This window comes from Genypterus blacodes, unplaced genomic scaffold, assembly GCF_046128005.1.
Source record: "Genypterus blacodes isolate CSIRO-AG114 ecotype Tasmania unplaced genomic scaffold, CSIRO-AGI_Gbla_v1 ptg000015l_1, whole genome shotgun sequence".
Lineage (NCBI taxonomy): Eukaryota > Metazoa > Chordata > Actinopteri > Ophidiiformes > Ophidiidae > Genypterus > Genypterus blacodes.
The window spans coordinates 3,007,999-3,035,951 of record NW_027466829.1 but is presented as its reverse complement, the minus strand read 5'-3'; the positions used below and the strand labels follow the sequence as shown (position 1 = coordinate 3,035,951).

The 27,953-nt window shown below is 46.4% G+C and overlaps 1 protein-coding gene across 2 annotated transcripts; it reads left to right on the top strand.

Annotated features, from left to right (window-relative positions):
* On the top strand, nt 1–27,953 carry ano3 (anoctamin 3). Of its 2 annotated transcripts, none has more exons than XM_076140675.1 (25): nt 1–168; nt 11,177–11,383; nt 13,509–13,642; nt 13,775–13,930; nt 14,041–14,141; nt 14,219–14,263; nt 15,824–15,958; nt 16,362–16,468; nt 17,554–17,609; nt 17,694–17,815; nt 18,577–18,711; nt 18,832–18,928; nt 19,085–19,145; nt 20,603–20,685; nt 20,876–21,016; nt 21,391–21,555; nt 21,774–21,810; nt 21,946–22,057; nt 22,349–22,406; nt 22,619–22,716; nt 22,994–23,160; nt 23,282–23,434; nt 23,893–24,040; nt 24,134–24,329; nt 24,743–27,953. In XM_076140675.1, the coding sequence occupies exons 1-25, from the start codon at nt 15–17 to the stop codon at nt 24,923–24,925; spliced, it is 3,051 nt and encodes a 1,016-aa protein (XP_075996790.1). In that variant the 5' UTR covers nt 1–14; the 3' UTR covers nt 24,926–27,953. The 2 variants fall into 2 exon arrangements, with proteins under 2 accessions (XP_075996790.1, XP_075996791.1); XM_076140676.1 differs by lacking the exon at nt 1–168 and adding an exon at nt 2,997–3,205.

Genomic DNA, 27,953 nt, shown 5'->3' with positions numbered 1-27,953 from the left:
TTCAGGACAGCTTTATGTGCCTCCCCCTGCTGGACCACCAGGCCTCCAGCTCCTCTGGGACGGACAGACATGTTGCTGTCAATCGCACCATCAGCTATTCAACATCCTGGAGCTCCTCGCTGGCCAACAGCGTCCAATCAGAAAGCAGCGACACAGAGCAAAACTCAGGTGAGTCTAAGCGTCACGTGAATGCAGGAATCATCCCATTTCCATGACTACATTGTTGGACGCTTAATGAGGTTTATACTGTAAGTGTGAAACTCTGAATATGGACCATATGTCACTTTGTTTACCACTTCACTTCAGATAAACACAACAAAGTAATGTGATGTGTACTCTTCACGGCTGTTATGCAAGAAGGAAAACATCCTTTATATTTAATCAGATAACTTAATATTGGATGTTTTTGTCATTTGGGATTCTCAGAGCAAAAATGCAAATGTAAAGTTTAACAGAGTAACACAGCTCGCAAACAAAGATCAGGTTTATGCAGGGTGATGTGTTGAATATTGAAGACTTTGATGGTTTCTGCATGTGATTAAACTATTAAACTTATCTTAGAATGAGCTTGGAGGTTGTTGAAGTATGAAAAAAAAAATACTTTAATGTGTTGAGAGTCGGATTTAGATGTGGTTTTAGGTTAAATTGCTGTGCTCATTCATGTAAATCTGTCCATGTGATACTTGCTCACGGCTGAGAGGTCATGCAGTTCCCAAATAAACCACATGATGGCAGTGTTTCACCTCCCTCAAACCTTTCCTCCCTCTGCAGCATCACCACCCGACCCACATCTCTAAATTAGCAGGCAGTAATGGAGGCAATAAAAATTAAAATGCAGCTGACCCCTTAAGAGCTGCTTATTTATTTATCAGCCCAGTGAAATGTATTTGTCTATGCGGTGGCGCACGGTCCCTTCACTGCTCTTTAATAAATATCCAAACAGACGGAGGGGGAGCGACGTGCTGGGCTGCAAGAAAGCAGATGGTATTTGCATGTGCGACAGATGCCAGAGTATTCCCAAGAAAATGCCAGCACAGACAGGGAGCGGCACCACCAAAAGTAGGCCTGCAGACCAGACGGAGCGCCGGGTTAATGTGACCAGAGGACGAGCAGACTGTAGGGGGTCCAGTTTACCTGCACCCCCTCCCTCCCCTCCTCGCCTCCCCTCCCTGGGCTCCCTCCTCATGCTGGTGTGCGGCTCGGTGCGGCTGACATTGAGATAAAACGGCGGTGACCTTGCAGATAAACTGTGACACGATCTAATCTCTCTCCTTTGTTTGTTTGGGGCAAAGCTATGCGGCAAAGTGATGGAGAGAATGAGAGAAAGAGAGAGATTTGTGTGTTTTGTCCTCGTGTACCTGTCAAGATTCAGTTTGGGCTCGTATACTTTGACAGTGCGACGGGTCTGATGAGTAACAGGGCCTCGGGTTTCTCTCCTGTCACTCAAACTGTCACAAGCTGCAAACAAACCAATGAAACATCAATGAGAACAAGGTGAAAAGAATGGAAAACAAATAGATGAATATAACTCTGCATTCCTGCTATTGCGCAACACTTGCATAATCCCAGCAGACGCTCTCATGAATAGAACACACACACTTTTTCTTTTTAGTTGAGTTCCAGCACAACAAATGGTGTGTGTGTGTGTGTGTGTGTGTGTGTGTGTGTGTGTGTGTGTGTGTGTGTGTGTGTGTGTGTGTGTGTGTGTGTGTGTGTGTGTGTGTGTGTGTGTGTGTGTGTGTGTGTGTGTGTGTGTGTGTGTGTGTGTGTGTGTGTGTGTGTGTGTGTGTGTGTGTGTGTGTGTGTGTGTGTGTGTGTGTGTGTGTGTGTGTGGGATCATTTGTAGTTTATGAGCCAGTCCGTCTTTGAGTGCCTCTCCTGAAGCTCAGTTCATCCAAGAAAATCCTCTGGCCCACATTCCCCTGCTTACAGATTTGGCCAATTTCCTGCTATAAATTACAGTGCCGACTTGGTGGTCCCTCTTACTTACATAGGGGTTATTGCTGTGTGTGTGTGTGTATATATAACTATGACTTTATTTCCAGTGGGTACGGTGAAATGGCTGTTGGGTCAGGAGCAATCTTGTGTGGAAATGCGTGACAGTTGACCTCAAAATAGGCAATTTAAAAGATTCCTTCCAGCCCTTTGGATGATGAAAGCATATAGTGAAAATAATCAATCAACATGAACTCAATTCCATAGTAACATATCCTCAACTGCACCTCTTTATTCAGCTTATATATAGTTTAGTATATTAGTTAACCATTTTTATTAATATAACAAACACAAGCATGGCCTGATTTCCCCCCTTAGCACACACACTTCATTTATTAGTTACTCATTTTTATTGCTGCAACAAACAATGGGATGGTGCTGACACACACACACACACACAAGCACAGGGCGTGCTCACATCACTCCATCACTCCGCTTTGGTTTGGGTAAATATAAATCAGTGAGTCATTTAGTCTGTCTTTGTTCTGTTTCCCCATTTTGTTCTCTTTTGTTTGTTATGTGTGTGTAGGTGCTTTGTTGTTCACTGTCTTTGTACTGTCATGACAAAAACAATCCCTGTAACACTTCATATCTTCCACAAACAAACAGCCTTATGTTGTCTCAACAGTGATGCCGGTTGATCATATTTATGTTTCCTCTGCTCATGTGTGAACCACTTTTAGTCGCATGTTAGTTTTAAGGTCATTCTCGCACCTTTTAATGGCTCATTAGACTTCCAGCGTGAAACCTGATAGCTGATTGCCGGGAATCGATACGCGTCTTCTGGGCCCATTTAAGGAGTTCAGCCCCCTCTGTCACCTCCCGCAGTTAATGCGGAGTCCGTAAATCAGGGCCGGAGAGAGGGAGGGGAAGGGGGGGACATGTCCATCCTCGGACCTCCTCTCCCCTAGCCCCCCCACCCCTTACATCTCGTCACCATGACAACAGCCGCGCAAGGAGCGCATGCGGCGCGGAGACAGGTGTTGCTGGCCGCGTTTGCGCATCGCTCGTGAGCTCTCGGCAGCTCTTGGCAGGATGGGAGCCGCGAGGAACACCTACGCAAGACCTCCGTAGTTTCACATGTTCGCTTGTCGCTTTGGCTCTTTAGGGGGGAAATCCGGGATTTAAAGTCACGCCGGAGTGTGGAGCCGAACGGTCGCAATAATGGTGCACCACTCGGGCTCCATTCAGTCCTTCAAGCAGCAAAAAGGTGGGTGACGCGCCGCGGTGGGTCGTGAGTGGAGGTTCGTGTTGATGTGCGGACTTTTCCCCCGCTTGTTGGATAGTTTGTAGATCGACGCGATGCTCCCGGTGACTGACGCATGACTTGAGAGCTCCTGCAGCCCCGCAAAGCCTCTGATCTTATCGGAGCCACTTTCCCGTTATACAGTCACAGCAGCAGGATTCATCTTCTCTCCGTCTGTATGTGTCTGTCTGTCTGAAGCGAAGCGGTAAATTAAACCTCACACGCACCACATGTTTGATCACGCAGGTTGTTGTTCATTTTGCACATGAAGAATCTTGACCTTTTCAATGCCATTTGTTGTTTTTTTGCGTTTTCTTCCTCTTTCTCTTCCTCTTCCTCTTCTTCTTCTTCTTCTTCTTTTCCACATAATGAACTTGCAGCGATGTGACCTGCACTCAGATTTGCCACCTTTTCCCTTTGGAGCATCAAAGTGGGAATACAATGTAATATTCTTTCTACTTGTTTATGACGTGATGTTTACAGTGAAGTCATGTTTATGCTGAACTGTGTGTGAATCGCTCCACTCAGGCAGGAAAATTATGTTTCAAGGGAGATTAAGTTTCGTGGCTTCAAATGAGGGGGGAAGCAGCCTCCACCCCTGCAACTTAATGTGGCAGTAACAGGATCCATCAGGCTGCAGCTCAGATCATCACTGTCCATTTGGCGTGTTTGTGTGTTTGACTGGATCTCACAGCTCGTAACAAAGCTGACCGGTCGATGTGAATCAGGACTCCAGGTCATGAATCTGTGTCTTCTAGAATAGATTTCATTGATGGGCCGTATTGATTTTACAACCTAAGCAGAGGCTGTGCAAAGACCATTACTGCGACTTTCACATTTTGTGTAATTTTTTTCCGCCAGCTGGATGTGAGGGACAGGTTTTGATATCACAGACTCAAGCTGGAGGTTGTGTGAGCAGGATGAGAGGGGTTTTGTCCTGGCTCATGATGAGAGGAGGCTGAGCTGGATGGGGAGAGATGAGAGCAGCTTGAGGGGCTCAGGACTGTGGAGGCTGAAGAGGTTCAAATCAGCCTGCTCTCACCTGTTCTGTCATGTTGTCCTTTTCTTATACCCGAGTGTCAAAGCGACCAAGCTGAGGAGAAAGCAGGATATGTGGCTGTTCCGCCTGACCGACATGCACAACATTAACTGGAGCATACATCCATACTGAGGGATGTGTGTGTTAGATTGTAATCTAATCTGTATGATAGATATCCTGGCTCAGCTTTCACGTTCAAACATTGATATCTCCTTAAAACTCCAGTATCAGTTTGGTTCCAAAATACAAACTACTAATACTATGATTGGCGAGCGGTGTGTGTGTGTGTGTGTGTGTGTGTGTGTGTGTATGTTAATGAGTGTGTATTGAGTTGCAGCGAGCAGTATTCCTCCAATCACGGGAGAATTGACCCACCCTAGCGCGTCACAGCTGTTAATGACATCACCACCCTCGTTTTGTTGTTAATGACACCATCGACCGTGGTTTGTTGTTAATGACATCATCACCCTAGGTTGTTACTGACAACATTCGTGTCATGGATAATGTGTGACAGTGGAGGGTCTCAGATCACCCCTGACCCTCTGCCCACCTTAGGGTGCTTTCCCCCACCAGCACCCATGTCTCGTGGAGACCAAATCCCAGGTAAGTCACTTCATTATGACCAACAGGAAGGATTGGTTGATGTTAAATCTCATTGGAAGCTGAATGGCTCACTCAATATTTCAGTAACTGCTAAGTGCCCATAAAAGGGAAGCCAAAGCGATGTGACAGCTGGCTCATGAAGTCCTGTTCACCAGCATTTCACACACAAATCTGCACTGCACCCCAAACCAAATCAACAAAAGAATGAAGTCCAGATGCGTTCTCCTCCTCTGAAAGCTTAAAGGAGCTGAATATGTATTTTAAGACATTCATGAGGAAGTGAAACCCTCCTCAGTGCTGCCGCGAGCGATCCTGCTGTTGATTCATAGGTAATCAATACAATGTGAAAGTGATTGTAATATCAACAGGAAGCCAATCAGAGGAAGCTGAAAGGCAAAGTCGTGTCAAGCTGCTTCGTGAAGACGCTCTGCTGAGCTGGGAATGAAGAAAAAAAACATTTTTGTTCCAGACCAGAATAGAAGTACTCACTTTACAAAGGGGGTTTGATTTGCATCCAAAGCTTGAGTCAGGCCAGGGAAAGATGCTGATGCCTTGATTTGAGGAGAAAGATATGCAGGAGAGAGTGAGACACGCCAAAACCTCTCAATCGCATCTCCATTTATCAGGACATTTGACATGGAAATGGTTCCCCACTAAATGTGACATCAGAGTTAGCAGCTCCTTAATGTGGTGACATACTGTCTGCTACATGACATCACACACACACACACCAACAACACATCAGCACTGACATGTGATCTGAGTACTTCAGTCTTTAGCAACAGTCTTCTTCTACTAGAATTGATTTGATTAAAGCAACATCCAGCCTCAATCTACTAATGGATAGAAGTCATCGATCACAGAAATGCAGCAGAGTCAAAGGAATATTATCATCGGCTATTGGGAAACAAACAAGTGTTGAGTTCACGCAAGAAGGTTTGTTGTCGCTTTTTCGATGTCAGCTTTTAATCTACATGTGTATTCATACGTGTGCGTGCTTGTGTGTGTGTGTTTAGTTGCAGTTTTTAAACAGGCCACCTGTTGTCTTATGCAAGCTTACAGATGGATTTAGAGATTCAGACATCACTTTGTGGACAGATTTCTGGAGAGTTTGAGACGTTGGGAGACATTTTCTGTAATCTTGAGTTGATCCTCTTTCTTCTGATAAAGATGTAAAGAGTGGAGGCAGACAAATGTCTTAGAGCAATCGAATACAGTGTGGTGGATGTGGCAGTTTCTCACTTTTACACTTTCAGTCTTTAAATAGAGAGCATTGTTTTGCTGTCGTCTTGGCACAAACAGACATTCTGCCGCCGCTAGTTTGCCGTTGTAATCACATGGACTAAACACACCAGGCGTGATGAGCTGAAACACTCCCCTGTGAGCTCACTGGAGAGTTGTTCACCACCGCTCGAGTGAAATTCATTTGTCCGCTGATACATTTTTGGATGCACAAATGTTTCCTGTTACGTCTTGGAACTCGAAAGCAAAATCAGCTGGCGTGAGGAGACGGCGTGGCGTTAAAGGAAATGTGGAAATATGAAGACACAAAGGGAGGTGGAGAGGGAAGATGTGCCATCTGCTCTGAGGTGTGTGAGTGTGTGTGTGTATGCGCGGTCATGCAGCGTCTGCACACCGTGGATCGATGCTTAGTGACATCAGATTTCCCCACTGTGGTGCCGTGCTGTGTTGTAATAAGCTTTGTTCAGACCCGATGGTCAAGAAGTTCCATTTTCAATCGCACTTTATCCAGTTTGCATTTCCTGATTCATTAACTCTGGACACATTAACAAGGCTGGAGAGTTGTTGCCGTCACTTCGCTGAATAGATTTTTGCAGCTCAGTCAATAATGTGTGTGTGTAGTGTATCAGTGTGCATCAGTAGTTCAAGACCAGTCACTGGAGCGCATACCTCTGATACAATGTCTCCTTGTTTTAATTAGAATGTCCTCTATGAACCCAGGTTTCCTTAGAGAGGTTTGTCCTGAATTTGACCCATTTGTCCCCAAGACAGGGTCAAAAATGGAACCTCCAAACCAAAACACCAGGCTGAGACCTTGAGGCTCTGAAGGACGTTCTGGTTTCCTTTTAAAGTGAGGAAGAGCACAGATCTTCCTCTGTCTGGCTGATCCTCACGGCCCCAGATGGGATATTAAATCTCTCCGGTGTATTCTGGGTCTCCCCTCCTGTTGTCTCTTACCTGCAGAGGCGTCCCATCAGATGCCTGAACCACCTCCAGTCTAGCGTTCTATCCTGAGAGACATTTGAAAACAATTAGTTGCCTTTATCGCCGTATAAACTGAAGTTTGTTAAAGTAAATCAGTAGATTTTGTGGTTTACGTCTTCACATTTTCACAGCACAAATTAAAGTCGGCTGTTAGTCCAACAAAACGAGATGCTTAAAGAATAACATTTCTTTAAGTTTTGAAGATATTGTAAATGTGATTCTTCTTTTACCTTTCACGTTCTTCCAGATGTCGTCTTAGCATACGGAGCTAAAGTACGTCACTCTTCAGCTATAATTATCTTTTACAACACGTGCAGGAGGATTTTATTTCCACATTCCTCACTCTTGTAAATCAAACACGAGCCTGCGGCACATCTGTTAATTATGAAACCGTATTGGTGAACCCGAAGTACTTAGTCTGCAATAAGAGACGGGAGCTGAATATTCAATGGCTCCTAATCATATCCTTCTAACCACTTGCCTGTGAACCCGACGCGTGTGTGTGTATGTGTGTGTGTGTCCTTTGATATGGTGCCAGGCGGAGGATGAAAAACTCTTGTAATTGCGTGGAGAGCGTTTCTGCAGGAGAGGCTGCGGGCCGTCGCGCCTCACAAACACCACAGCGCCCTCACAGCAGTGTTTCAGAGCCCCCTTTGATGAGGAACACAGCCATTGTGTGCGTTTGAGTGTGTGTTATATATTGTCTCTGTCCACGGTTGATAGCAGGGATCCGCTCTAACGCACCCTGCAGGAGGAGGCGGTGAAGTTGTCGGTGTTGCTTAAAAAGCTCGGGATGGAGAACGTTGCGGCTGATGCTTAAAGTGCCACTGGCTTCACGCGGATGAATAATTAAAGGTAAAGGACGAGGAAACACAGAGGCATGATGGGAAGCAGCCCACTGACCTGAATTCTCTGGTTGATCCTTTATTCAGCAGCCAGATAGCGTTTGAGCTTCTGTGCCGCTCCTTCACACGTTTTCCAGGCTGAAGTCACGTTTCAGTTTGTATTGGTGGAAAAGAGGCACAGTAGTTTAGACGTCATCTTTAATAACAGAGAGAGAGACAGAAACATGTTAAGGTTGTTGTTGTTGTCGTTCCGTTCTGTGCCAAATTCTGTCCAGCCTTGTTTGGCCTTGGAGGAGGTAGCATCTCCAATGAGTTGCATTTTCAGAATCATGATGAGACCGACCTCTCTCTCTCTCTGACAAACACACACAGATTAATAAGTAGCATAAGTGATAAATCCTCAGCTCTCTCTCTCGTGGGCGTGTGTGTGTGTTTGTGCATGTGTTAGGCTCTTATGCAGACTCTCTCCACAGCAGTCGTCCTCTCTGTGGACATCTTGATCTGCCTCCCTCCCCTCCCACCTCATGTCTCCATCACACACACAGAGCTCATAGACGCTGAGAGAGACACACACACACACACACACACACACACACACACACACACACACACACACACACACACACACACACACACACACACACACACACACACACACACACACACACACACACACACACACACAGGGACAGATAGAGCGCACAGTCACACACACATACACACACAGGATTAACTTTCTCCCGATAAACCAGTTTGCGCCGGCCCACGGCAAGATTAAACTCTGCAGCTGAACTCTTTATGTATTTATCTAGACTTCACACAAAGCACTGACTTCAGAATGTAACACACACACTCGGCCTGCACGGAAATAGAAGCAAATGATTCGGAATAAAGCAGGAATCATCCCCACATGGGGGGGGGGGGGGGGGAGAGAGAGAGAGAGAGAGAGAGAGAGAGAGAGAGAGAGAGAGAGAGAGGATCACACAATGTACTGTAGAATCTCCATGGAGGCCCTCCACACACACACACACACCTCCTAACTGGACTAATTTAAACTTTGCGAGTCATCATGGGAGTGGCGTCCTCTCGCCCCTGCTGGCCCATTAGCTTCACTCTGGCTCTGCTCTGATGCGGCCTATCAGACATGTTGAGCCTTGTTGTTGCTCCGCTGGGATTATCTCCTCTAATCTACCTGCTCCAGTAAGAGTGGGGTTTGGAGAGCGAGGCATCCCGGTGCTCAGGCTCTGAGCGTCATAACCTGAAGCTCTCAGCTAGGACGCTGATTTTCCAGCGGCTCATAAAACACGTTTGTTGCTAAGAGAAGCACGATCCATCTTGTAATGTAATTGCGGTTTGTGAAATGTCAAAGCGGATGTAATTGCCCCAGTATGACATGTTACGCAATATGCATTATGTTGGAAATGTTGGATTTGAAGCCATAAAGGTGACAAAGTGCAGGACAGGCCTGAAGATCAATCAAAGCTGCAGTCTGCGTCATTTTAAAAGCACTTATTCTGTTTGATCCTTGTATGAATAAATGTTTCTGCACCTCCTACTTATGGAATCTTATTAAGGGGACAATTACACACACACACACACATACTGACTGATGCTTTGAATCCTAAACACAGATAAATAGTTTGAAACATTGCTGGAAAACTGCTTTGGGGCTGTGGTTGATGCTGGATTTGGCTCTTAGTTATAATGAAATATATATCATATTATTATTTCAATCAGTTTGTAGACGCTATCATTTCAACTGCAAGTAGACTTTTATTACAAGATATATTCATACTTCTTCTCTATTATTCATGGTGCAGCTTTTAGCCGGAGCTGCCTGCTTTGATTCATCTCATATCTGTGTGGCTCTGCAGGAAATAAACAGCGTGATTAGCGTGTGTTTGTGTGTGTGTGTGTGTGTGTGTGTGTGTGTGTGTCCCCTCGAGGCTGCCAGCTTACGTCTTTTCTCCGTTTCCGTACTCTGGGAAATCCCACAGAGATCAATGTCAGGAGACGTGTATGAGTTATAGCGCCGCCGCTCGCAGCACGCTCGGGCTCCTCGGGGACTCACGGTGAAATATCAATGCGGGCCCGGACGTTTTGGGGAAGGTCATTGAGAGACTTCCTCACGCTCCCCTGCAGCCCGAGGAGGAGGAGGAGGGGGAAGAGGAGGAGGAGGAGGAGGAGGAGGATTCTGGTTTTGAGAATGAGCTCCCCTGCATGAATGAATATGAGAGGAGCTGCTGCACGGCGTGAAGGTCGCCTGCTTTACTGCGACCTGCTTCCATCACTGACCGTTCATTAGCATCATTACCCTCTAAATGCCTTTACAATGAATTACATCATCCCCCCCCTCCTGTATCACTCTCTCAGCCCCAGTTATCATCTCCACATTGCACATTTAACACTAGAATAACCTTGAATCTGACCTATGCTGATGTTAAAGCCTTCACTGCTGAAGCGACGGTGTGTAAGCGTAAGAAAGGTGGCGGTAATTACACATTGTCTTTGTCCAGTGCAGTATTATCGAGCAGATCCACTGTAGCACCCCTGAGGCGCAGTATCACACTGATGGAGGAGGGGTACAGTCATCATCATCATCATCATCATCCTCATCAGCGCCGCCACAGAGGCTCACGATACGACACGTCGATGACTGAAGTGATTTCTGCTCCTTTGCTCTCTGCCTTTTGCTCGCTCGATTTCTTTTCATCCATTCGGTGTGTGTGTGTGTGTGTGGAGTGCTGGATAAGCAATTTTCCACTCTCTTCTGTTGATTGTTCTCTTTGTTTCCACACATTTATTCAGTGCTCGACAAGAGAAGATGAAATTAGGCAATAAAAGGGAGAGGGGAGACTATTAGACAGAGGAAAAACAAATGAATAAAGCCAGAATAGCTACTGAAGGGGAGGAAGACGCTGAGAATCAAACGAAATGAATTCTATGGAGATGCTGCTGTGGCAAATTACTCCCAGATAAAATGAGTTTTTAATTGTAACATATAAGCATGAATTGGTTACGTAAGGCTGTAAAAGCTGTAAGTGTTCAGTTTCTTACTTTAATCTGTAAATTGTGTGTTGCTTACAGTTTAGATGGCCTGCTTACCTATACAACCACGCATATATGCTTATTATGTAACACTCTGTACTCTGTGTTTCCATGTTGATGTTGTTAAAGGCGTCTCTCTCTCTCTCCCGCTCTTCTTCCTCCTCTGGGCTTCAGGTATGCACACCAGCATCAGCGAGATCCTGAGGGAGAAGAGCCTGAAGCCGTCCCGCCGCAGTTTGCCCTGCCTGGCCCAGAGTCAGACTCAGCCCATCAACCTCAGCCACTTCCTGTCTGTGCCTCTGAGCCCCGAGCCCAAACCCGAAGCCGTGGGTCTGACTCCCAACATCAGCACCTCCTGCAGCGTCCTGCCCCCACAGACGGGTCAGTCCGCTTTCAGCATCTAGCATAATATCCACCAGCATCCTAGCACTTTAAGCTGTAACAGTTAAACTCACTTTATTTCATCTCGTATCTAAATCACACATGGAAAAATAACAATGAGATGTATTGTTCCTGGCAGTCTGGCGCATCATCTCTTCATCATCTCTTCATCTCATTGCTACACACACTCTCATAGTGGGCGGTGGCGTTTAAATCTTGTGCATAATATGGGAGCAGATTGCGTCGGAGCGGCAGAGGATTTGCAGTCATTGTGTAAAACCACAGCTGTCTGCAGCTCTGTCGGGCCGGCTGAAGGACGACAATGCACGGCTGTACGGTGACACGTACGGCGCCGTCTGACTTTATTCAACCTCATGAATATCTGGAGATTATGTGAGAGAATTGAGACGGCGTTGACTTTAAAGATTCAAAAGAAGGCAAAGATTCTTAAATTATTCTTAAATTATTAGATTATTAATCCCAGAATGCTTTAGGATTCTTCTCAGCGCCTCTTTCTGACCCCACTGAGTCATTTGTCATCACAGTTAACGCTTTTATCTCCAAATGTGCTGCACTGAGGAGCAAATTCACCCTGACATGCTATAGGAAATGCCTCACAGATATTGGAACACATTTCCTGTAATTCCCTTTATTTGAGCCGTTCATTTTGATGACATCACTTTCACTCCTTGGGTGCGGTGGATAATGAATTCATATTGTGTTGTATTGCTCCAGGAACAGCAACACCACACAGCTACGGGTTGTTTTGTTTTCCTCCTATCCTCCAGGGATATAAAGCTAAAAATAATGACACTTTCAACCCTGTCGGATTCAAGAAGGTGCAGGATAAAATAAGCAACAGGAAGACAAGAAAGGAGGGAAATACACTCATTTGTCTACTTGGAGGAAAACTAATATTGTCCGAGTTGCATAATGCAGAAGAGGTGAATGCACTCAATACATTTGATGTATATTAGGAGTTAAAAAAGCTAGGGGTTGTAAAGTCTGACAAAGGGATTTAATGAGACTTTAACAATAATGCGCTTTGAAAACCCAAAGCCTGTCTCACAAATCACTGAGGAGATTTAGGAGAAACTTTAATGCCGTTGTTGTGCTTTAGCTTTGGGATTTTCAGCACCAATATGGGGAAACAACTGTGATGACGTCATAGAGGTCAGTTTCCTTAAATGTCCTCTTTGCCCCTACACCTTCTCCTCTTTTCTCTCTCTCAAAGCCGTCATCAGGATTTCTCTCTAGTTTACGTTCAGATTGATGGAGGGACACAACTGACTTCAGTTCAGAGGCACCGCTTTGTTCAAAGTATAATTTGCTGCTTTATGAGCTAGGCTAGTCTCCTTTGGTCCGGGGATTTGCTGTTCTGTAAATTGTGGACTTGGGTTACAACTGCTCGACATTCTGCCTCTCCTCCAGGCTGTGCAGCCGAGTCCAATAGATCATAGCTACCATGAGGAAAGGCTGAGCGAGCATGTCTTGTAAAATAAAGAAACTAGCTCTGCAGGGATCTTACTTAACGAACGTACATGGAAGTGTAGGCTCGTTCTGCCGCCCCCTCTGCTGCTTTATGTGAATGCAAAATACTCACTAATGACCTCACTCTCACTGCAAACTTCTGAAACCCTGCTGCATCACCACTAATGGCACCGGTACGATCCATCATTGTGAAACTTTACACAGTCTTACGGGACTTATTCTTCATCCTTGTGAACGGAGCCGGTTTTTCTTTATGTGTTGCATTTGGCACGTAAGCTTTAAAAACATAAGCTTCAGCTCCACTCGGTGCTGTTTGTCTTTCCTCTTGCTGTGGGTTCAGCCCAACTTTTGTTTCCTTTGAGCACATCTGTGCGCTGTGTGACAGCTGAGGAGGGGAGCCAACAGGATTGGCTTCCTCCCAGCTTCACTGAATGGATTTGTTAAATTGTATCAGGGTGCAGTTCTAAGCTGACACCTACATTTTTTCTCTTCTCAGATCTAATTCCGTTGTTGGCATTTCTATCAAGGACAATATTGACTTCAGCGTGAAAAAACCTCAGTTAGAGAAATTGCTGTGATTTTCCTTTTATCAATTCAGTCCCTGTCTCATTGATCACATTGTGTCTGTGTGCAGCTGAGGATGCCACCGGTCGCTATGTGGAGGAATCTGAGGCCAGCACGTGCGAGACGAGAGCAGATGAGTCATTTCTGCTGCACAAGCCTTCTGTCACCCGAGCTAAACTAGAGGCCCGAGCCGACTCCATCCAGGTACACATCTATCTGCCTGGAGTTCACATCTTTCACAGTTCTGCTTTGGCACTAAACCACTGAGAACCTTCAAGCATTAGTGGCTTTTATGCCTGCGTCTACAATTTGGATGATGGATTTCTTTTGCTGCAGCGAAAGAGACCGGTTGATCCATCTGGACTCTTTTTCCGAGATGGTAAAAAGCGGATTGACTACATCCTGGTTTACAAGAAGTCCAGTCTGCAGGTGGAGAAGAGGTGCACCTTTGAGAAGAACCTGCGAGCCGAGGGCCTGATGCTGGAGAAGGAGGTAAGAACCTGTGACGACCTGAGATGAAGCACAAAACAAACAGACTGTGGGAATCTTTATATGTTCATAAGTTCCTTCTCAAACTGCCGTGTCTCACTTTAATTTGAAAGCCTTCCCTGACCAACAATGACATCATGTTTGTGAAAATCCACGCTCCCTGGGATACACTTTGCAAATATGCAGAGCAGATGAACATCAGAATGCCGTTCAGGTAACTATGGTTACAGCTGCAGAATTCACCTGAAACACTGAAAACTTAATAACTTGTGTTTGTGTTTTTTTTTAAAGGAAAAAATGCTACTTTACCGACTGGAAGAGCAAAAACCTGGGCAGGTAAGAAGATTTAAGGTAATGGGATTGTTTCTCCTCTCTGGAGTCTCTGTAATAAAAGTCACAAGAGGCACAGCTGCGAGGCTTATGTGAGCTTCAAGATGGTTTGAAATTAAACATATCAGTCACCACACTGAGGGACAGTATGAGTCACAGCACAGCACACTGCGTTATCCTGTGACTCCCCAGACAGACTTATTAATTACCACAGGATTAATCATCAGCCGCTGCTTTAACATGTATGCTACTAAATACACCATCTGTCTGAGAACAAACCTCACAACACCAATGACCCAAAGCTGTAGGAGCAGATTTTGGAAAAGCAAATCTCTATGACTTAAAGCTAAAAGTAAAAGTGTGAACTCCAGCATTGACCAGTGTCAGAATCTTGTGTGTTCTTTCCCCAATCATGTCCAACCTGCCCACCAAGTTTGAGTGAAATCCATCAGAATCACATTTAGAGATTTCCTTTTAAGAAACGGAGAGAAATGAATGATAATTACGTTTTCTACCCATTCCCAGAGCGCAGAAGCCAGAATGTTATCATGCTCACTGCACAGAGCATCTGCTGCACACACACACACACACACACAGTGCGTTCCTATCCAACCCCTGAGTCCCATGTACTTTTGCAGTCCACAACTGGGAGCTGTGCAGGCCTGTTTCCATATTACTTTAAAAAGAGAGAGAGAGGGAGGGAGGTGTAAAACATGTCACTTTTAACCAGCGGCTGTGTTTTTAATAGACTATTGGTTTTTTAAGAGTATGAAAAAGCTTCTCCAGGGGCAGTAACAAGCCGGTTTTACACACACACACACACACGCACACACACACACACACACACACACACACACACACACACACACACACAGTCCCCAGTCGAACATATCGATTAAGCGTGAAAGTGAACTTCAGTCATGTTGAAGGATTTGAGCGCTCCGTTTCCCTTCAGGCGTGAGCCGTCTCTCTCTATAGGCTGCTGTGTGTGTGTGTGTGTGTGTGTGTGAGCAGTAAATAAGCTTATATGTGTTCAGTTATGTGCTGTCGCCGAGTGAAGCTCCTGTAAATTTGACTAACGGGGTCACACTGAGGTGGGTGACAGCCTGCTGGGTCGATGCCACTGCTGTCTGTGCCGTACCTTTGCCTTTCCCAGCCGTGTTCATAAAGTGTCATTTATATTCATTCAAGTCATTTGAGGCAGCAGCAGCCTCACGGAGCTGCTCACAAATCATTACAGATGTCACAATATGTACACTAATGGCCCCACATTAACCTTCTTAACACTGATAAATGAAAACTTAACATTCTGCCTCTGCATCGTCAACTTTTGCATCAGTTTCTACACGTTTCTATAGAATCTATCCTTACATCTTTCTCTAATCAGACCTGTGATCGCTGCAGCACTGGAGGATCTGATGTGTGTTTGTTCCTCATGGATTACGAGATTGTTAGGGTTGGAAGGTTATGATCTGGTGTTGAGAGAATGCGATCATGTTAATCCGTGGCGTTAATCCTGCTTGTGTGTGTGTGTGTGTGTGTGTGTGTGTGTGTGTGTCTCTGCAGCAGGTTTCATCTCCGGTGTCGTCAGATCAAAAGCTGGCTTCCCAGAAATCCCATGAAGCTGGACAAAGAGGCCTTGCCCGACCTGGAGGAGACCGACTGCTACACCGCCCCCTTCAGCAGAGCACGCATGCATCAGTAAGGGCGGATCTGCATGTATACACAGACGTATACACATGCTGCACACACTCCACAGGTGACGCCACAGTGCGGTTCAATACACGGCCTCACGTTTCTGGTTCTGTCCTTCACATCCTGACATCTGGATGTGAGGATAAGAAACGAGGGGAGATGAAATTCTCACCACGAAGTTACTGCATATTTTATAGCTTTGGGTCAGAGCAGCGAACCCAGAATGATAGACAGCCGCACACATTCCTCCATACCTTTCATCAAAGCAGCACTTTGATGAAAGGTATGCAAACCTATCCTCGGTATTGTCAGTTGAATGGTCCTGATTCTTGTAAAAAGCACCTTTAACTGGGTGGTATTGATCTATTTTTCGCACAATAACAAGGAGTGTGTTGTCATTGTGCCCCAGCTTCACCATCAACAACAGAGAAACCTTCTTCTCCAACTCCACCAGAAGCAGAATCGTCCACCACGTCCTGCAGCGAACCAAGTACGAGGATGGCAAATCAAAGATGGGTATGAAACTCGCTGGCATACTAAAATAGATCTGCCTGCAGTGTCACATTCACGCCGTGTGATCTCCTTGTTCTTTGATTATATATAATCCATCATCTATGATGTAATCCCCAAACAGGCGTGGAGTCTGTGCGGTTTGAAAACATTGCAAACTCAATAGTCCTGTACATTGTTGTTAATTTTAGAGCTTTATTCAGCAATAAACGGCAGGTATTAGCTTTGGTAGATTTGCCTTCAAGAAATCGATGATGGGTGAAAGCAATCACAGTTAAAATGATTACAAGCTTAATGAAAGAGACCCCTGGCAATATTTCAATGTTTAGATGTTGCAGTTGTGTGTTTTTGTGTTGGCTGTGACTTTAGATTGGGTATCAGGCTCCCGGGGGAATTATGGCTGTGTTGTTTTGCAGAGGGATTAATAAAATGTCAGCTCCTGCTTAGCTGTTTTGTCCAGCTTCTGTCTGATCCCTCCTCTCCTTCTGGCTCTTTTTGGTATTGACTGGTCGCAGCACTTCCCTCTCCCAAACCGTCCATCTCTACTATCTGGTCTCTCTGCTGCTGACGTGCCGATTAAAGTTAGGCTTTGAATGGCCGAATGGATTTCGCATTAATATTTTAAATCGGCCGACTACTCCACTTTCCAATAAATAACATCAGCGCTGACACAAGAGTGGAAAGTTCTCTTCAGATCCCCCCCCCACCTCACCGTCTAATGTTTCAGCCGGTGCAGGGCGAAGCAGAACAAAGCACTGATGAACACCCTTTATTTCCTGCTTAGTACATTTATCACTTCACGAGAGGGTGCTAATAACGATATTAAAAGGATTACAGTTTGATTGTTGTTGTTGTTACATAACGTGCATCAATGCTGCCAACGCCGGAGCAGAAAAGTGTTACAGTTTAGCGCAGGCAGCTATTTAAAATGGTTAAATAAGTGTTTTAAAGGCTCTAATGTGTTTGAGGTTAGTTACCCACTGCAGTAAACTGTAATAAAGGGCTTTGAAATCACCTCACAGGAGATCTCTCTCTTTTGATCGGGTATTTAAGAGGCTATATAATGTCATTCCTGTTTTGTTTTCTTCCAGGGATCAACCGATTATTGGGCAATAACACATACGAGGCAGCCTTTCCCCCACATGAGGTAAAGCGTTCTGCTTTGCTGCTGCGAAAAAGCTCTGGAGGTTTGACGAATCATCGAATTCACTCCGGCTCCTTTTTCCATCAGGGTGGCTACAAGAGCAGACATCCCATTAAGACTCACGGCGCCCAGAACCACAGGCACCTGCTGTACGAGCGCTGGGCCCGCTGGGGGATGTGGTACAAGTACCAGCCTCTGGACCTCATCAGGTGAGTCCACTCTGCAGCAGGTGCCTCGGCATCGTGAGCCGCTGATTAATAGTTTACGTAAACAGCAGTGCCCCACTTCTGAGCCTCATCCTGTATTCAGGATCATATTTAAATGGAACACACACACAGCAGCCTACTTATTCAGATCCCAGTGTGCCTTATTATGCTGTTATTCAAGTTTATCAACACGTCTGGCTGTCCAAACAGGCGTGTTTCCCACTCCTCGGTATCCAGTGAGGCTGAATTTGTTGTGAGGCTGTTGGTGTGTGTGTTTGCCTCGACTCTGCTGTGTGCTCACACTGTCTGCGGGATTTAGATTCTCTCCTTCTTCCTGCCAGTAAATCAGATAAGAGAGGTGCTGTATTTGTGAAAGGCCTGTCCGGCTGCCATCAGACTGTCAAAGCCACCAATAATCCACTTTCTGCCTGTGACTGGCTTCTTATTTACCAGGGAGACAAAATGGCCCTGTTGTGATAAAGTTGTCATCAGAAAATGATTCTGAAGGTTATAGTTACATAAACAGTCTGTATTATATTATACGTCATAAAGAGGAGCACCTTGGCAGCTGCCGTTCAGGAAGCAGAGAAGTATTGATTCATGTCCACATAAAGCAAGCGCCCCTCTTATCCGTTAGCCTACTAGCACCTCTGTGGATCGTTATTACCTCAAGCTAAATGACAACACAGTGACCAGGTTTAGATGAACAATCAGCACAGCGGAGATCTTGTTGTTGAGCTCTCACCGCTGCGTCTCCGTCCCAGGCGATACTTTGGGGAGAAGATCGGCCTTTACTTTGCTTGGCTGGGTTGGTACACGGGCATGTTGATCCCCGCTGCACTGGTCGGCGTCTTTGTCTTCCTCTACGGTCTCTTCACCATGGATTCCAGCCAAGTCAGGTGAGCTCACACACCCCGACACAATCCAGATTGTGCACAATAGTGTGTTGCCTTGTTATTAATGTATATATTGATTAGGTTAATTAAGGTTAGGCTCATGACTCCTTCTTCTCTCAACAGCAGGGAGATTTGTGAGGCCAACACGACCATCATGTGTCCCATGTGTGAGAAAAACTGTGAACCCTGGACCCTGAGTGACAGCTGTGTGTATGCGAAGGTCAGTGCAGTCACATCATTGTGTTTGAGTCATATTATGAACAGTGACCCACAGTTTGTAGGTCTCAGGACTCAACAGAGTGTGAGTATGGTACCATTTAATATCCTGGTTTTGGAGAAAACTGACACCTGGCTGTGTTTTTTGTTTTGTTTTTAGGTGACCCATCTGTTTGACAATGGCGGCACGGTCTTCTTCGCTATCTTCATGGCTATCTGGGGTAGGTTGACGCGTTTTTGGTTGTGTGTTCTCATGATTGTGTGATTTTTAGTTTTGCGTCAACTCTGCCCGATACAAATTCTAATGGAATCAAAACTATTTATATAATAGCCCTTCATGTTCGTGCTTCCACTCTCCACTCAACTCGCCCAAACACATTAAGCTTTTACACTTGAGAATACTTGCTGGGCGACTGCAGGAAGCTCGCGGCGCTGTGATTCATTGTGGCGAGGTGTCTGTGAGGGAACGTCTGCACTTCTTCTGCCAGTGCCCTCGTTGTGTAATTAGACAGTTGATTAAACAGTCCTGTCCAGAGGGAGAAGCATCATTCCACCATCAAGTTCCTGCAGCTATAATATGGTCCTGATATACTCTGAGCATACGAGCTGTGTGTGTGTGTGTGTGTGTGGGCCTGATCTCATCAATGCACCACCCTGGTAAATCATCACCTGTCTGCAGATGGAACAGTTGGCACCTCTTGTTCTGCGTTTGAGCTAAATGGAGGCCAAGGAGAGCTGGAGAGCCGACGGGAGGTCCAGTCAGACTCACTGACGGCGGCCTGTAGCACAGAATCCTACATTAGGCTTCTGGCAATGTGGACCAAAGTAGCAGCTCTGCGCCACTGAGTGCACTCTGGCTGGTGTGTGTGTCTGTGTGTGTGTCTTGTGTACGCGTTTGAGACAGAGATGAGAAATTAGTTTGGCCCAAAAGCAGAATGAAGGAATGTGAGCATGCTGCTGTTCTCCGTCTCTGTCTTCACCAAAGTGGGCCGCCTTCATTAATCTGCAACATATTAAACAGCAGCCAAACTTCTACTGACCGAAGAGTCACAGTCTGATGCCTTTTGAAGCCAAATTCAGGTTGTAACATTAATGTCCATATTTATAACACATCCCTAAAGCCTGAATGAGTGAATGAGTGTTGTGTTACAGTAACAAAGTAGCAAATTTGTATCATTAAGTCTTATAACGTTACTTTAAGTCATTTATACTTTAGTGTGGTGCAGCATTCATAAAGCTCCTTTTTCCCGTCTCCAGTGTGTAACAAACCAGAGTCCCCAAGTCGTCCTGCAAAGCTTTTATATGTTGTTTACTTCATGTATAACTGGATCTTGGCGTACAAAACCCTGTAGGACCTAACGCCTCCTTCCTGTTTCCTTTTCTCCTTCCCCTTAATACAAACCCGAGCAGTTGCGGCCTTATTGCAGCGATCAGTCTCCTTAATGGCCGGTGCGTCTCTCTGCAGCGTCTCTCTACAGCGTCTCTCTACAGCGTCTCTCTGCAGCGTCTCTCTGCAGCGTATCCCAAGCATGGGCTGTTTGACTGTGATGCGCTATTTGCTTCCCGATCGATCTGTTCCATAAATCGCCCGCGACAATCGCTTGAATATGAGCTATGTCCCACACATCATAGTCGATCGATACTTTCATTGATGTCTGTCGCTACATCCCCATTACAGCCACGGTATTCCTTGAGTTCTGGAAAAGGAGGAGGGCCGAGCTGACTTACGACTGGGATCTCATTGATTGGGAGGAGGAAGAGGTAAGTCAGCCAAATCCCCAGCGCGGCTTAGATATGGTTTGATTACCTCCCTGTTACAGCCCCGTGTACATACATCTTGTTAATTTGACACTGCTGTTTGTGTGTGATATAAAAAAGAAGAGTTACGGCTCTTTCATGCAGACACACATATGATTGACTAGGCCCTGATGGGATATGTGTTGTGAATCAGGAGGAGCTGAGGCCTCAGTTTGAAGCCAAGTATTCCCGGGTGGAGCGAGTGAATCCCATCTCCGGCAAGCCTGAGCCCTTCCAGCCCTTCACAGACAAGCTCAGCAGGCTCATGGTGTCTGTGTCCGGAATATTCTTCATGGTAAAAAACCCTTTGATCTCTCTGTAATTCAAACTGGCAGGATTCAGACTCAGAATGTGTCTGTTTGTTTGTGAGGAGCCTGTGTTGTACCAGCAGCGGCTTAACACCGCCCCCTGCTGGACAGAAACAGTCTGGAGAGGCTGGATAGGGATTTGGCCTTTCTGATGCTCTCTAATGTCTTAAGAGCTATGAGTTTAATGATGACTTGAGAGGCTTTCGGTGTCTGCTGTATTCTTAATCGTTAATGTTAATTATCAGGCATCCCTTCCGTTACGCATAAAGCTTTTATGACCTCAACTGTTCCTCTGTTCCTAAGCAATTTGTAAACTCATTTTCTCCGCTGCCCTTTATCTCTCCCTGCTGCCTCGCCGTAGATCTCCCTTGTTTTGACAGCAGTGTTTGCTGTGGTGGTTTTCCGCCTTGTCGCGATGGAGACGTTCGCCTCATTCAACTGGCACTTTGTGAAGAAGAACTGGCAGTTTGCCACCTCTGGCACCGGCGTCTGCATCAACTTTATGATCATCATGTCTCTCAATGTGGTAGGTGTCTGGACCAGCATCATCTGGCACTTTCAGGTTGTTCTGTACAACAAACGCTTCATGAGACGGCTTTGATTCCAGGAATTTGTACGTCCGTGGCCAGAGAAACGTTCTCTCCTCTTCTCCGTGATTTGTCTTTGCACAATTCCAATCTTATAAACGTTAGCGTGTGCGTCCTCTTTGTCGATGCTCATGCGTGCTGTCGTCTCCTTTGTCAGGTGTATGAAAAGGTGGCCTATCTGCTTACAAATTTAGGTGAGTGTCGTCCACAGACCGCGTGTTTATCCCTTCATTATTGCTCGCTCCCTGGAGCTCGTTGGCAGGCATTTTGTGTCTCTCTAATCCGCCTCTCTCACACACACACACACACACCCTTTTTCTCCCCACCAGAGCACCCACGGACAGAGTCTGAGTGGGAGAACAGCTTTGCTCTGAAGATGTTCCTGTTCCAGTTCGTGAATCTGAACAGCTCCACGTTCTACATCGCGTTCTTCCTGGGGAGGTAGGCCGCCCGGCAGCTCTGCACTTCCTGTTTACGTCCACTTTAATGAGGAATCCTGCAGAGATGTTTAGTCTCATCCTCCCCCTCTCGTCAGGTCACGTGCCAAAGCTCTCTCCTCATTATAAACGTATTTCTGGACATTGACTTCGCTGCCTAGAACTGTAACCAAGCTGCTGCGGTGCATTTGACACAATTAGCACCTCTGAGTGTCCTGGCTTCTCCTGCTCTGAGTTTATTAGTTTCTCCTTGATTGAATTTCCAAGCTAATGTTGCCAATCTCAATCTGCTCAGGTTTGCTGGCAGGCCTGGGAAATACAATAAACTCTTTAATCGATGGCGACTGGAGGAGGTGAGTGGGTGATTACCTCGGTTATGAACGTTGCCTTCTGTTTAGGGAATTATCCAGAAATTCCAAGTAATTAATCATCCGAATGATTCGCTTCATATTAAACACATCATTTGAACCATTTGAAGATTTTTCTACTTTGGTAATGGAGAAATAGATTGCTGACTTTGAATTAATGGGCCTGAAGTATTAATATTAATGTCATTAAATTTCAGTGTCACCCGAGCGGCTGTTTGATCGATCTGTGTCTGCAAATGGGCGTCATCATGTTCTTCAAACAAATCTGGAACAACTTCATGGAGCTGGGTTATCCGTGAGTAATGCATTGCAGTAATGATGTGCTTTCCTTCGCTAAGTGCCATTTAAGATGTCGTATTCGATCAGTAACGCTGTAAAATCGCGTGAACGGCGTTTGACAAACCTTGTGTAATTGCCGCACGGCTCATTTGCATATGAAAGGGCCTTTTGTCCCGCAGGAAGCGCGCCGGATCCCCTTCAGCGGGGCATCGGCTGAGTTCCCGCAGAGCCTCGGCGCATTGTCAGGAATAATTGCTCGGAGGTGACAGATTGTTACTCGTTCCATATTTCAGTTTGCTGCAGAACTGGTGGTCTCGCAGGAAGATGAAGAAAGTAGGCGGCGGCAGCGGCAGCGGAGGACAAAATGTGGAAAACAAAGCCCAGCTTCCACAGTGGGACAAAGACTGGAACCTACAGCCCATGAACGCCCACGGACTCGTGGACGAATACCTGGAAATGGGTAAAATATCCCGCCTGCGGCTTCCCAATGTTCCGGCTCACTTCCCCTGAGGACAGAGATGTGTTGTAATTGTAATCTGAGTCATCATCGTCATCGTGCCAACTGTCTCTTCCCTCTCCAGTTCTCCAGTTTGGCTTCACCACTATCTTCGTAGCGGCGTTCCCGCTGGCTCCACTCCTGGCCCTGCTTAACAACATTATCGAGATCCGACTTGACGCCTACAAGTTTGTCACTCAGTGGAGGAGGCCCATGCCTGCCCGAGCCACAGACATAGGTCAGACTGATGTGCGGCTCTGGAGACGCCTCGGAGGCTTTCTCCTGCTTTTCCAACTGTAAATCACTGTGGGAACCAAAACATTTTCCAGCCCGCCTGATGCTGGGTGTGTGTGTGTGTGTGTGTGTGTGTGTGTGTTCCCATGGCCATAGTTGCTGCACCTCTCCATAGGAAGACAAACATCACCTCCAACCGCCATATAATATATGACCCAATGCTTGTTGTGGCATATTGCCCTGTAATTAAAGGAAAAAGAGAGAGAGAGAGGGGGCGAGCAAAATCTGTGTAGCCTCAAACAATCTCTCCATTGTAAAGTGACAAATGCAGCTTTTCCCCACAGTGGCGTGTATCCATGTTGTGTTTTGGATCATCGCTTGTCTAAGTCGTGTTTCTTCCATCTGGTCCTTCACAGAGAACATTTAAAGAGATTTCCCTCCGTCCTCCATCTTGTCCGTCAGGTATCTGGCACGGGATCCTGGAAGGCATCGGGGTGCTGGCAGTCATCACCAACGCCTTCGTCATCGCCATCACCTCCGATTACATCCCCCGCTTCGTCTACGCCTTCAAGTACGGCCCCTGCGTTGACAAGGGATACCGACACGAGAAGTACGAACCCCACAAAACCTTTCCAGCACGCCGCCTCACAGTTGCCCGCTTATGTTTTGCGCTCCTAAAGTCTCCCTCCTCTTCCTCCCCCAGGTGTTTGCGGGGCTACATGAACAGCAGCCTGTCGGTGTTCGACATGTGGGAGCTGAAGAACAGCAGCCACGTGCAGTCCCGATACTGCAGGTACAGAGACTACCGGGCGCCCCCTTGGAGCCAGGTGCCGTACGAGTTCACGCTGCAGTTCTGGCACGTCCTGGCTGCCAGACTGGCCTTCATCATCGTCTTTGAGGTCTGTGAGCCCGCCAGCGTTTATCTTTTTATGTGTTAACAAGGAAGACAAGCGTTCACATGAAACCCTCTTTATATCTCCTCGAGTCGGAGGAAGTTCAAAGGATTTGGCTCATTTATTTGTTCTGACTCTTCCCTCTGTGTTCATCAGTTTCATCATTTCAGCCTTTGAAACCTCCACAGAATAAATAGATCTCTTGATTTAGCTCCTGAAAAGGTTTTTTATCTGACAGCAGCGACACATTCTTTTATTTTTTGACATTGACAGTCTTGGCTTCTTCAAAACTAAAAACAGGAACCAGGCTATTCTAGTTCCTGTTTGATTTTTGGTGTCTGTTTGTTTCTTTATCACAGATTGGTACAAACCTTAATGATCAGAATTGCCTCAGTGAATATTGTTATCCTCCCCCTCAGCACCTGGTGTATGGGATCAAGTCCTTCATCGCGTACCTGATCCCCGACATGCCCAAGGACCTGTGTGACCGCATGAGGCGGGAGAAGTACCTGATGCAAGAGATGATGTACGAAGCCGAGCTGGAGCACCTGCAGAAGGAGAGGAAGAAGAACGGGAGGCGTTATCACCACGAGTGGCCTTAGCTTCACCCCCAACACACACACACTCACACACACACGCACACATGCACGCACACATGCACGCACACACACACTCTCCCCTGCTTCTGTATGCGTGTGAGCTTTGAGAGTCTCTAGTTGGCTGATTCTCGACACCAAAGACAACCTCTCCTGTAACTACCAAGGTCCAAAAGCGTTCCCGCTGACCGCTCTCCCCCCCCCCTCACCTCGCCATCTGCTCCACCCCCGGCGTTTGGCATCATGTTTGTCCTGCTCCCCTGCCCCCTCCTTGCTCCGCCCCCTCTCTCACAGGTCGCCCTTGGACCTGCGCTCGGTGGGGGAAACCTGTGCAATTGTAATGTTTACTATGCAGATGAAGGGCTGCAGATCACCACTGTTCACTTTTAGGCCCCTCCCCCTCCCCTCCCTCCTGTCCGTCCTGCACTCTTTGTGTGGCAGCTAGCCCCACCCCCGCCCCCCTAAACCCCGCCCTGGTCTTGTGCAGCTCTCTGCATGGCGTCAGAATACCCGGTGCGGTCATGTGCCAGAGCTGCTTGCGCCGCGCTTGTCGTGATTCTGGTGATGTGGCTACCAAATACAACAGAAGCATGCCGATCGATATTTGCGTCCATTTTGTAAAAGCTGCGCGTCGTGGAGGATGTTGCATGGTTATATTGTTTTTGTACCTTTTTTCGATAGACGCCGTCCGCCGTCCCGACGCCTGGCTGACGTGTGTTAGCGTGCGGTGTGAATAATCTCTCTGTGCTTCCGCCTGAACTCGAGCGTCTGGAGGAATTGTGAAGTTTAGTGCAATTGTTTTGATTGTGCCTACAGTTGTGTACACCACTATTGTGTCACCCAACGTCATCACGTGTGCCTGTTTGTGCTGCACGTGCTTTTAAAAGTGCAAGGAGTCGACCCTCTCCTCCGTCGTGTTGTTTGATCCGCCCTTAAACCCTCTGAACTCTCCTGTGAGGGTTTGTCTTGGAGCCGAGTCGCGCCGGTCTGGGCTAACGGCTCTGAGGTGTATACGTTACAACTCCACTCCCCTCCTGAACAACGTATACACTCGCAGTCAGGAGCCCACAAATCTGCTCTTCCGCTCGGCCCCGGCTCGGTCTGCTTTTCATTTGCTTGTTGGAAGCCCTGAAGCGTGGTAGAAACTTGGACGGCTCAAACATACCTGTGGCTTTGGAAGTTCAGTCCAGAGCGTCTCCTGTCTACTGTTCGCCGCTCGCAATCACACAGTTCACTTGGAGCCCCATTAGCGAGCACGGAACGGTCAAGCTGCGGTTTTGGCTGCGGCGGGGTGAAAGTGAGTAAGGAGCTCGTGTTGAGACGCGGAGCCGTGACGGAGCCTCTGAGCGTGTCGTCGAGGTGCCGTGAGAACTCAGGAAAAGGGAGCGCGAGTTAGCCGTCAGTCTGTGGATCGGGATCACAGGGTTCCTCCTGTAGACTGAACGGGGTCGCGTTTTGTCGTATTGAATGAGTGGCACAGATCCAATAGTGCATCAAAACCCGAAGCTTCCAACAAAGTAAACACTCTCATTTTAAGTAAATCTTTTTCACCTTTTTACACACATTTTTCTCTATACTCTCTGTTTCTCCTCGTCGACTTGTTTTAGCGAGCAACGTTCCTGTTATTACGCAATAACCAATAACCACAAACCTGTATTGTTACCACGTGGGAAGTTATCATCATATCAAGAATGTTGTTGTGTCGCCAAAGAGAAAGAAACTTGACAGTTAATGTATTTTATTTATTTTATTTATTTCTGGACTGATTCATGGGTTTCTTGTTTCTTCTTCTAACAAGAGAACTTGGTCGGTTGTGGTTATTACGGGAAGGTTTGTCTTTACAATAAGATCCTGTGCTGATGTTGGTGGTGTTCCAGCTAGTTTGGTATCCAATAACATGCGGATAGTTGTTGTTATAACCTGAAACTGACCTGTGATAACAAAGAGGATCTTTGTTTGTTGTCGTAAGAGGAAACTTAACTGGTTGTCCTTTTGTTTGCTGTCTCACATATTTGTTTCACCCGTCTTCTTCTGTGTGTAATAGGATGTTTCTGCGTTTACGTCCGCGTTTCTCAGGTGTCCGATTTTGGATTGTATCGTCTCCAGAAGCAATCTTATATGTATATTTTTGCACTGCGGTGCTATTGCATGGTTATGAGGCAGCCTGGCCGTAAAAAGCCTCATTTGGTTTCTCCCGTCGTCACAGTGTGGATGTTATATCACAGCCCATCAGAACTCTTGGAGATGTAATCACACTCTGGAGTCGTAAACGGTAATGCAGGTTCCTGTGTAATGACGCTTTAAGGCCCAGTGATTCACTTTTAAAGCCTTTTTTTGCTTCCTTTCACTCACAAGAGAGTCCAGGTTTTCCAAATATCTTCCCTCGCTGCGTGAACCTCCGAGAACCTCTATGCATGTCGTGAACCCTCCCGAGTGCTCCGTTGATTTCTGAGCAGAAGCCGACGTAGACGTATTAGCGGTGCCTGAGCGTACTGTAGAATTATGCATGACTCGCACCTGTCCTGAGCTGAGCTACAGTCTGTTCAGAGTCTCCAACATATCACCTCCAGTCCAGATTTAGAAGAAGAGCCGGTGTGAGCGTTTCTTTTGTACCGCGAGTATTTTCTAGAAGAATGTGTCGGTGATACTGGAGGGAATGTCCAGGTTGTGAAGACGTGGAAGGAGAGCTGTGATGTGGTCATGAATGAGTTGCAAATGAAACCTGGGGGATGTTTGATTCCTCGTCTCCATCTTATCGTGTCTTCGTCTCCTCTTCTCTCGGGACAGCGCTGTCCCCTGAGTGATGATGTATGTGAAGTAATAACCGCACGACATTTGCACATCCGTCAAACATCGCAGTCCGGAGGGGAGATAGTAGGATTAGATCGTAGGTTTCACTGTACAATAGGACGGTCATCAGTCGTGACATGAAGTGGTTTACTCAGTTCCTGTTTACATGTAAAAACATCCTGAAATGTATAAAAAAAACAAAAACAATGTAACATAAAATAATTTGGATATCACTTTTCTGTAA

Coding starts and splice junctions, on each gene's coding strand:
- ano3 (XM_076140675.1), top strand. CDS start 15: ATGTGCCTCCCCCTGCTGGACCACCAGGCCTCCAGCTCCTCTGGGACG. Junction 17,610..17,693: donor CAGCCTTTCCCCCACATGAG/GTAAAGCGTTCT, acceptor TTTTTCCATCAG/GGTGGCTACAAGAGCAGACA. Junction 20,686..20,875: donor TTGATTGGGAGGAGGAAGAG/GTAAGTCAGCCA, acceptor GTTGTGAATCAG/GAGGAGCTGAGGCCTCAGTT.